Source organism: Bubalus kerabau, chromosome 13 (genome assembly GCF_029407905.1).
Source record: "Bubalus kerabau isolate K-KA32 ecotype Philippines breed swamp buffalo chromosome 13, PCC_UOA_SB_1v2, whole genome shotgun sequence".
Classification (NCBI taxonomy): Eukaryota; Metazoa; Chordata; class Mammalia; order Artiodactyla; family Bovidae; genus Bubalus; species Bubalus kerabau.
Window position 1 is genome coordinate 54,695,645 of NC_073636.1, and position 10,176 is coordinate 54,705,820.

Below are 10,176 nucleotides of genomic sequence, written 5' to 3' on the forward strand. Positions count from 1 at the left end.
TGCTCCACTCTGCCGCTGGGTGTTATTTAGCATCATACCTCCCTGTGTCTCACTACCGTGTGAGCCCAGATGCTGAATCTCCGCGGACTCCCAGAGCTCTGCAGGTAGTACGGCTGAGGACACAGAGGCCTCTTGGAGAAGCCACTGGAGACCCCTCCCCAGGGTCAGCCAGCAGACCCTCGGGAAGGATGCTGCCTTCCAGCAGCAGTGGCCACTGCTCCTAGCAGGACAGGGTTCCAGCACCGGCTGGCCCCTGGCACGGGCACCCCAGTGCGGTTTGGTGCCTGCCAGCTGACAGCTGTGAGTGAGCCTGAAGCAGAGAGGCATGGACCTGTGTGGGGGTGTCTGATAAACACCCTCTGAGGTTGCAGGCAGCTGGAGGTCCCCTGGAGGAAGTTGGGGGTGGTGTTCACAGGGACCTGGGCCTCCTGCCCTGTCTGTCCCATCCCAGCCTTGGCCAGTCACAGAGTCTCCCAGATGCCGCCTAACATTCGGCAGGACGGGACACCTTAAGCCTAGAGACCAGCTCAGCTGGGCGGGCTGGGCTGCGCTTTCTCTGCAGGCGTTTATTTTTAATTCCTGGCTCCTGTTTGATGGAATCAGCAGCGCGTGGAAGTGCCGGGTCACTTGCCAACCATTGCCTACCCGAGGACACAGGGACAGCATGACAGAAGGGCCCCTCCCCCCCCACCCCCGAGAAACACTCACTGCGGGTAAGGGAGACCTGCTTGGCCCCCAGCCCATCTCTACTTCCTGGCCTGCTGGGGGGTCCCATCGCTGGGGGCTCCTCGTGGGCACTGCCCCATCATAAGGTTCTGAGCCCTGGGCCTCTGCTCCCACCACACGTTTCTGAGACCCTGCCTGACCTTCTCCCAGACCCAACCCTAACCTGAGTGTCCTCAGGATGTAAGGGAGATGGGAGAGATGGCCGTGGGGAAACGTGATCATGGGTGAGCTGACAAAGTCGAGGGTCCCTAGAAGGGGCCGTGACTGTGGTCTTCACTCACCCCTCCCCCTCCCTGAAACCCATTTTGGTCATTGCCCTGGTCTGTGACCACCCCACTTCCCTGCAGCCTGGCACTCTGACCCCGCCAGGGCAACGGCCCGGGACTCTCTTTGGGAGCCTTGTTTTCGTGTCAGCTCTGCGTCCTTAGGAACCCTGCCCATGTATGCAGACCAGGGCAGCCCTTGAAGGTCTCAGTGGGCTCTGGGGGACAGACTTCAAGTGTACCCTCCTCACAGAGGGGTCCAGGGTGGAGAACAGTTCTTTCTGGGGGCCTCAGAAGCTGGTGGTGAAGCCTTAGGCCACTTGGCCAAGCTGAGGGGACCCTGGAGGCCACAGTTTCAAGGTCACAGGGAACCATGGGGCCCAGTAGGGAGAAGCCTGGCTTTGGGGGCCTGCTGGGGCACGCCTCTGTGGCAAGCATGTGGGGGCAGGGGGCCAGATTCTAGAGTCCCACCAGGGGGGCCTGCACCCCTTAGGCCATCCTGGGGAGACACCTCAGAACACAGGTCCATTGTAAACCAGGGGCAGACGCTACAGCCACCCAGACCCCGCCTCAGCACCCACCCTCGACCTGGTGCGCTCCCACCCTGCCCCCACCTGCCGGGTCCCTGAGGTCTGGGCCGGTCCCTGGGACCTCCTCTTATGATCTGAATGTCTTCCTGTCTTGTGCTTGGCGCACCCATCCTCTCCCTGCGGGCCTGAGCCTGGCGTTTCAGTCTGGCTTTATCTGTCCTCTGCCTCTAGCTCTTTCTCTCCTGGTCCCTCTCTCCATCTCCGCCCTCCCTCTTTTCTGCCTCCCTCTCCCCGTCTCGTCGCGGTTCTCCGCCGCCTCCGCCTGTTTTTCTCTCGCTGCTTGCGCTCCCTCCGGGTGCGTCTCGTCTCCGCCTTTGTAGCTCGCTCCCTCGCCGCATCCTCCTCTCGCGTCCCTGTCGCGCTCGCGCGCGCCCGCGGATCCTGCATCCCTCGCGTCCCCGCCCCCGGCCCCGCCCGCGCCGGTACCGCATTGCCGTACTGCAGGGGCGCGGTGTACTGCGCCTGCTCGGGCGATAGGTGGACCCCCCTCCTGGAGAGATAAAACCGCCGGCGCCGGCGCCACCAGTCCCTCTGGCTGAGACCTCGGCTCTGGGTAAGGACGCTGGGCCTCCGGGTCCCCATCCCCGCCCCCAGCTTTCCGCAGAGGGTCCCTTCCCCAGGGACCAGTCCTGGGGGCATAGACGGGCCCGTCCCGGCTCCTGGCGAGGCTGCGCTCCTCCCTGCGGAGATCTGCCGCCCTCCCAGCGCGCCCGCACCGGCACCGGGGTCAGTCCCCGGGGCGGCCCTGGGTGGGGTGGGGGCACCGTGGTATCGCTTGTTTACGCGGCGGCTGAGGCGGGGACGACTCTCCTAGACAGTGGCGATCGACCTGCAGCCGTGACCTTGGGACTGCCTAGGGCCCTGCCGGGTTGAGGAAGGGTCGTCAGTGCTGGGGGCTGGTGAGGGTGGGTGCTGCGGGTACCCGCCATGTAGCGGGAGAGCGGCAGGAGGTCAGACCTGAGGGGTCCTTGCCACCCCGCCCCCACCCGCGCTGGCGATGTCCACTTGGTATCTGCACCCTAGGGTGCACCTTTTTCTCCAGCTTTCCCTCCCCCAGCTGCCTGTCACCTCCTGGGCTACCTAGGTTTCCCCATTGACCTCCAAGATGGAGCAGGGGCTGCGACTCTGTGATTAGAGGGGAGAGGGAGGGGATGGCCCCCTGCCCCCAGCAGGCTGAGGGCATCTGTCTGTCATTTGCTGAGCTTGGCTGCTAGGGCCAGATTCACCCTTTGGACAGAGCAGGGACCCCCACCTCCCTGCCCTACTGTCTGCCCCCTGTCCAGATCTGGGCAGGGCCTGAGCTATTCTGGGCCCCTGATCTGGGCACTGCATCACCCTGCCTGAGGTCTCGGCCAGCCTGTCTCCCCGTGCCAGCCTGCCAGGCAGGGATGAGAGGAAGATGGCGCCATCGCTGCTCGAGGAGGGGAGTGGGAAGCCCTGACCATCTCTCCACTGTGACAGCTCGGCGGGGGGTGGGGGTGGGGTGCTGGGATTGGGTGCAGTGTCCCAGCCCAAGACCGTGGGTGGGGGAGCAAACACCGGGGACAGGGCATTGGAGAGCTGGGCAGGGTGACTCATCAACAGGCTCCTGACTGGTCATGGGGCTCACCAGCCTGGTCTTTCTCGGTCTCTCCAGAGGGGGGATAACCTCTCTCAGGGGTGGGGGTGGTTTGTAGCCACGACACTCAGACATTTCCAGCTGTTGGGCTCTTTGGGCTTGCTCCTGGGCTCTGCTCAGCTAAATGCAGAGACTTGGCTCTAGCCTCAGGATCTTGTTCTGTGGGGCAGTGTGTGCTCCCAACCTGGGCAGGGCAGTGTCTGCTGGGCTACTCCCGGAGGCCCCCCATCACCTGTGCCCCTGCCTCAACCCACAGACTCACTGCTCAGCTTCCCCTCACCCTGAGCCAGAGCACCCCAGGTCGTGCCAGCCCCTCCCCACGCCCCAGGCAGAATGGGCAAGGAGAAGACCCACATCAACATAGTGGTCATCGGCCACGTGGACTCAGGCAAGTCCACCACGACTGGCCACCTCATCTACAAATGCGGGGGCATCGACAAGAGGACCATCGAGAAGTTTGAGAAGGAGGCGGCTGAGGTGAGCCCTGGGGGAGCTCCCTGCTTTGCCTCCACCGTGAGGCTGGGGTCCCATGTGGCAGCCCGACTGGCACTTCCCTGACCCTGGGGCACAAAGCTCAGATGGTCTCCTCCAGAGCAAGAGGACGTGTATGTCAGAGCATCCAGATGGGAGAGGCGGGAGGTAGGGGAGCAGGGGCACCTCTCTCTGAGGAAGTGCCTGTGGAGGAGATGGGCCAACCTGCTGGACCTGCCCTGGGCCAGGGGGAGGCGCACTTCTCCCAGTACTGGTCACTGTCTTTGAGCCCCACAGTTGGGTTCCTGTAGCCCCGGGGCTGAGTTTGGGGCTGCGGGTGGCGCTGTCCTCGCTTGTCCCAGGGCAGGGCCAGGACTCAGAGTGGCTATTAATAGCCAATTGATGGGCACTCAGCCCATCAGCTCCATTTTCTCATGCTGGGCTGGGGCAGGCCACTCATCCAGGGTGGCACCCTTTTTTAGGGGTGTCTTTGTCACTTAGTGAGGATGGGAGGGGCCCTGATGGCTGAACCCCCATTTTTGGAGGCTGATCCTCTCAAGTTCTGAGACCCATGTGTGGGAGGTGTCTATGAAGTAGGGGTCTGCTCTCTGTGCCCCCTACCTTCACCCCTGAGCTCTGGGAGAAGCCCCCTGTCCGGGGAAGCTGTGGAGGGTCTCACCTGGATGACTGGTGCCAGGGCTCAGGAGGGGGCAGTTGCTGGCCTGGGCTGAACTCTGTTCTCCGAGGGGGTGGGGGTGCTCTTGGGCCCCAACGCTGTCTTTCCTTCCCTGCCGGGCTGGTATTTGGGGGGTGCTGAGGATGTTCACAGGGTGTCTGTCTGGGTAGCCTCCCTGGAGGGCAGAGCTCGGTCCTTGCGCAGCCCTGGCAGGGGGTTTTGCCCAGCTGGACAGTGAACACACAGTCCTGACCGCAGCCCTGGCCCTGAGCGTGGGGGTCTTGCTGTGCACGCGGCGCAGGTGTTGGCAGAGGGTGGCCCGGTTTTGCTTCCCCTGCTCAGGTGAGGCGGGGGTGGGGGGAGGAGCCTCAGAGCCACTAGGGAGCTTTATTTCTAGAAAGAGCTGGAAAGCCAGGCCCTTCCTTGCGACCTCATCTGATTTCTTTCTTTCTTAAAAAAAAAAGAAAAATCACAGAGGGGTTTTTTTGGTTGGACAGTGTGAAACCCAGTGGTGTCGTCGGCTGACACAGAAATCTATCTGGGGGAGGGGAGACCCTGGCTTCAGATAAAGGGGAGCCCTCAGCGGGGGGAGGGCTTGAAACCGCCCGCGGATTCTCTCCCAGGGCGGCTCCCAGGCCCTTGCGCCCCCTACTGGTAGATGCTCAGATGGCGCCCGTTGTGACTGCAGGAGGCTGATCTGGGCAGGCAGGGATGAGGTCTGGGTGTCCCCCGTTCTGGACCCCGCTGGGTCCAGAGTCCCCGGTCTCGGCAGGAGCGAGGGCCCTCTCCGCTGTGACATGCTGCCACCACGGCCCAGGGGGACCCGTGACCAGGCCGTTGGGTCCGGGTCCGTCCTGAGCCACGCCCCCGCCCCTCCAGATGGGAAAGGGCTCCTTCAAGTATGCCTGGGTACTGGACAAGCTGAAGGCAGAGCGGGAACGCGGCATCACCATCGACATCTCCCTCTGGAAATTTGAGACCACCAAATACTACATCACCATCATCGACGCCCCAGGCCACCGCGACTTCATCAAGAACATGATCACAGGCACATCCCAGGTGGGCGGGGCTTCGGGGGTCTGGGGGATCTGGAGGTGGGGCAAGGACACCATTTAGGAGACCCTGGGGGCCCTGGAATTGGTGAGCGGTGTTTGGATTTCCTCTGCTTCCTCGCCAGGGCATGAGACCCCTCACCTTTGTCACCACTCACCCCTCAAAGAATTGAGTAAGTGCCCCAGCATCTCAGCCAGGCAAGAGTGCCTATAAGGACAGCTGGCCACTGTCAAGGCCGACTTCACAGACAAGTGGACACAGAGGCCAGGATGGGGACACTGAACATAGGCAGAAATGCACCACCTCCCCCCGCCCAGACAATTCAACATTGCCAGGGCATTCGCACAGACACACACTGCCTCTAAGGGTGAGACCCCCAGGTTCCATCCCCAGGTGACTGCCCAGACCCCTGTCCACTGCCCTGAGGGGCCCGAGCTCACCCTGCCTGACCTTCCGGACAGGCGGACTGTGCCGTGCTGATCGTGGCCGCAGGAGTGGGTGAGTTCGAGGCAGGCATCTCCAAGAATGGGCAGACCCGGGAACACGCGCTGCTGGCCTACACGCTGGGCGTGAAGCAGCTCATCGTGGGGGTGAACAAGATGGACTCCACGGAGCCCGCCTACAGCGAGAAGCGCTATGATGAAATTGTCAAGGAGGTCAGCGCCTACATCAAGAAGATCGGCTACAACCCGGCCACCGTGCCCTTCGTGCCCATCTCAGGCTGGCACGGCGACAACATGCTGGAGCCCTCACCCAACGTGAGTGCCCGGCAGTGGCAGGGCTGCTTCCCAAGGGCCCTGGGTCAGGACGAGCACAGATGACCAGTGGGGGGTCAGGGAGCTGTCCCCAGGCTGCCCTCAGCCCTATGACCGTGGTACTAGCCCTCCGTGGGTGTTGTGCTGGTGGGAACCACAGCCTCCTTGGGTACAGGCACTCTGCCCTCAGTTCAGTTTCCCCAGGAGGCTGGCCAAAGCTGCTGCAGCCCCTTCTCTGGCCAGGGACACCCCCAGATTGACACTGTAGGGGCAATGGCCGCTGGGGCCCAGGCTTATCTGCCCACCCCTGGCTGTGGGGTGCATGGGGTGGGGGGAGGTGGGCGCTATGACCGTGCCTTCTTCTTCCTGCCCAGATGCCCTGGTTCAAGGGCTGGAAAGTGGAGAGGAAGGAAGGGAATGCCAGTGGCGTGTCCCTCCTGGAGGCCCTGGACACCATCCTGCCCCCCACACGCCCCACAGACAAGCCCCTGCGTCTGCCACTGCAGGATGTGTACAAGATTGGCGGTGAGTGAGGGCCCCAGGGCCACTACCCACTGCAGCACCCCTGCCCACCTGGCCAGCTCTGCCCTCAGACCCCCTCCTGAGAACCGGCCCCAGACCAGGAGCATCCAGGGCCCAGTTATTTCTGCCCCTCCCACCATGCTGCACACTTTCTGGGGGACCACCCTTCCACCTATCTCCATCCATCCATCCATCTGTTCATCCATCTATCCCAAGTGTCCAGCCCTATGCCAGCACCAGTGCCACAGGAGAGTCGTTTATCACCCTCCACCTGGAGGTCCCCATCTTGCAGGAGACACCATCCACTCTAGGAATGAGAAGAGCTGGTCACGCAATGATGCAGACCCATAAACAAGTGTGAGGCCCACAGGGGGCCATAGTGGGGGACTCCCAGCCAGGAGGCTATGGCCAGAGATGCTGAGGACCTGGGTTCAGGTGGAGTGTCACACTCACCCAGCGCAGAGCACAGCCATCAGCCTCCTTAATGCCACAGGAGCCTCTGCCACAGCCAGGGAAACCAGGCTCGAGCCCCCTGCCCCCTGTCTTGGGGGGTATCACACCCCCACTGTTTGGCCACACAGTGTAAGCAGATCCTGACAAGTATGGGGGCACCATGCCCCCTTGGGACTCACCCTTGAGATGGCAGCACCAGTGCCAGGCGGGCCACCCCGGGGGGGGGGCTGGTCCACAGCCCGCTTAGTGATGCAGTTTCACAAGGAGGGCCCCATGCTGCCTCCTCTTGGGACACTTGCCCCTCTTGGGTAGAGATGGGGCCTCTCCTGCCTGTGTTCCCTGTGTTCTGGGAACTTGCTTCCTCAGGCCCTTTTTCTCCAGATGGGGCAGGAGAAAGATCTCCACCTCTGTCTGTAGGTTCCAGTGTCTGCCTTGCCCAGGGCCTCCCATCCCCTCCCTCCTACCACATGGCCACTCCCTGCCTGCTAGGGAGGACAGGGTACCCCTGGCCCCAGCCTGCCCTCACTGCTCCCTTCCTCTCGGCCCAGGCATTGGCACCGTGCCCGTGGGCCGAGTGGAGACAGGGATCCTGCGGCCTGGCATGGTGGTGACCTTTGCGCCCGTGAACATCACCACGGAGGTGAAGTCAGTGGAGATGCACCACGAGGCTCTGAGTGAGGCCCTTCCTGGGGACAATGTTGGCTTCAACGTGAAGAACGTGTCAGTCAAGGACATCCGCCGGGGCAACGTGTGTGGGGACAGCAAGTCCGACCCACCCCAGGAAGCCGCCCAGTTCACGTCCCAGGTGGGCAGCCCAGTGGCCAGCGGGGCCCACCCCAGGCAGTACCAGGGCTATCCTCAGCAAGGGGGCTGCTGGGTGCCAGGGAGGACTGAGATCCTCGCTTTGCAGAGCAGGTCCCCAAGGACGGGCGGGGTTGCAGGCAGGAAGAGGGCAGGGTGCTCCTAGCCTCACTGAGGCCCCGCTCTGGTCCTGAAAAGGCTGTTCTCAGTTTACTGCTGGAACAGGCCTGTGGTACTTTGTTCTCTACACGCTTACTGTGCCCTCTTTGGTCACCTCTGTACGTGAGTAGGATTTTTTAATTGGCTTTGCTGAGATATAACTGAAATATGATAATTAAGGTGTACTTTTGTCATGCCCCTGCCTCTGCTCTGGTGCTGCCCTTTCAAACTATGCCCTTGTCATTGTTTATCTCTTGTGGCCTTTCAGATGCTCAAAGAGGACCTTGGGGTTCAGATCTGGGAGCCTGGATTCTCCCTATTCTGACCTTCCTCCATGGACAGCATCTGGGCCCCAGGGACCTGGGGTGGGCAGAGCCTCCTCCAGCTCAGGGCCCTCTCCCGGTGCCCACCTGGGCATGCCTGATGGCCTCATGTACCTCTGCCCACAGGTCATCATTCTGAACCACCCTGGGCAGATCAGCGCTGGCTACTCACCAGTCATTGACTGCCACACAGCCCACATCGCCTGCAAGTTTGCTGAGCTGAAGGAGAAGATTGACCGGCGCTCTGGCAAGAAGTTGGAGGACAACCCCAAGTCCCTGAAGTCCGGTGATGCAGCCATTGTGGAGATGGTCCCGGGGAAGCCTATGTGTGTGGAGAGCTTCTCCCAGTACCCACCTCTCGGTGAGCTGGGTGATGGGGAAGGGGCAGCCATCAGGTGGCAGCCAGTCCGAGCCAAGGGCAGAGGACTACTGTGGGGGTGGGGTAGATGGAGGGTCCTGGACTTTCCTGCTGCAGCTTAGAGTTTAGAGGAGACCCAGCCTTGGTCTTTGTCTCATGGAGCATAGGTGGCCCCACTGGGTGGGCAGGGGATGGTATCCCCCTCTGCAGATGAAGTCCCCTAGGGGACCCAGTCAAGGCCCACAGTGTGGCAGAGTGAGGACTGACCGCCGGCCTCCAGCTTGCCTGCCCCACCAATACCCCAGGGATGACCCACAGATCTATATCAGAGAGCTGCCTAGCAAGGTTGCTGGCCATCGTCAGAATACCTTAAAGGGTGAACTGTATTCTGCACCAGGCTGCTCTAAGGACTGTTTACATGCCATTTAATTCCCACAACGACGCTTTGGCGGAGTCCCATATGTGTTATTCCTGCCATCTAAGGAGAAGGGAGCCTAGCACCTCACTGCCCCCTGCCTCCACCCGGGAAACAGTCAAACAGGCTCAGAGAGCTCCGCGCCAGGGTCCCGCCCCAGGGCCAGGGGCTGGGGGAGGATGCTGCGGGCGCGAGTGCGCCTGCGCTCTGCATCCGGGCCTGCACCTCACGCTTCCTCCCGGCAGGCCGCTTCGCCGTGCGCGACATGCGGCAGACAGTGGCCGTGGGCGTCATCAAGAACGTGGAGAAGAAGAGCGGCGGCGCCGGCAAGGTCACCAAGTCGGCGCAGAAGGCACAGAAGGCGGGCAAGTGAAGCGCGGGCGCCCGCGGCGCGACCCTCCCCGGCGGCGCCGCGCCCCGCCCCCGCCCCCACCCCCGGCCCCGTCCCCGGCGCGGCCCCGGCGCCCTGCCCCCCCGCCAGGCGCATGTCTGCACCTCCGCTTGTAAGAGGCTCTCCGTCAGCGACTGGATGCTCGCCATCAAGGTCCAGTGGAAGTTCTTTAAGAGGAAAAGCGTCCCCGCCGCCCCGGCTTCCGCGTCCAGCCTTTGTCACGCTCAGTGCCCGTTTTACCAATAAACTGAGCGACCCCAGAACCTTGTGCGTCTGCTGCTGGGGGGTGGGCGACCTGCCCTGCGTGAGGGCGCTCCTTAGGACCCTTCCTGGCCCCCCACCAAGCTGCCGCCGCGTCCAGCTCCCATCACCCCTGCTGGCTACGTGCCCAGGCGTACACCCACGCTAACCAGGTGGGCGGGGGGTCGCTGAATTCGGAGTCCAGCTGGTGAGGGGGCTTTGGCGTTCCCCTAGTGGGGGCATCCAGGACAAAGAATGGGTCACTTCAGATCCGCAGAAGGGGGTTGAATGTTTTGGGGGGTCTCTCTGACAAAGGGATGAGCAGAAGGCTCCTCCTGCACGAGTGATTGTCACACACACCT

The 10,176-nt window shown here is 62.6% G+C and overlaps 1 protein-coding gene across 1 annotated transcript; it reads left to right on the top strand.

Moving 5' to 3' along the window:
* Window positions 1-1,979: 1,979 nt before the first annotated feature.
* Window positions 1,980-9,837, top strand: EEF1A2 (eukaryotic translation elongation factor 1 alpha 2). The gene is made up of 8 exons (XM_055544476.1): window positions 1,980-2,132; window positions 3,454-3,674; window positions 5,224-5,403; window positions 5,859-6,155; window positions 6,527-6,677; window positions 7,676-7,932; window positions 8,537-8,771; window positions 9,429-9,837. The coding sequence occupies exons 2-8, from the start codon at window positions 3,531-3,533 to the stop codon at window positions 9,554-9,556; spliced, it is 1,392 nt and encodes a 463-aa protein (XP_055400451.1). The 5' UTR covers window positions 1,980-2,132; window positions 3,454-3,530; the 3' UTR covers window positions 9,557-9,837.
* Window positions 9,838-10,176: the final 339 nt, after the last annotated feature.

Bases quoted from the DNA above. Each gene is read 5' to 3' on its own strand.
- EEF1A2 (XM_055544476.1), top strand. From the start codon at position 3,531: ATGGGCAAGGAGAAGACCCACATCAACATAGTGGTCATCGGCCACGTG. The intron at 3,675-5,223 runs GTGAGCCCTGGG...CCGCCCCTCCAG, and splicing joins TTGAGAAGGAGGCGGCTGAG to ATGGGAAAGGGCTCCTTCAA. The intron at 5,404-5,858 runs GTGGGCGGGGCT...CCTTCCGGACAG, and splicing joins TGATCACAGGCACATCCCAG to GCGGACTGTGCCGTGCTGAT.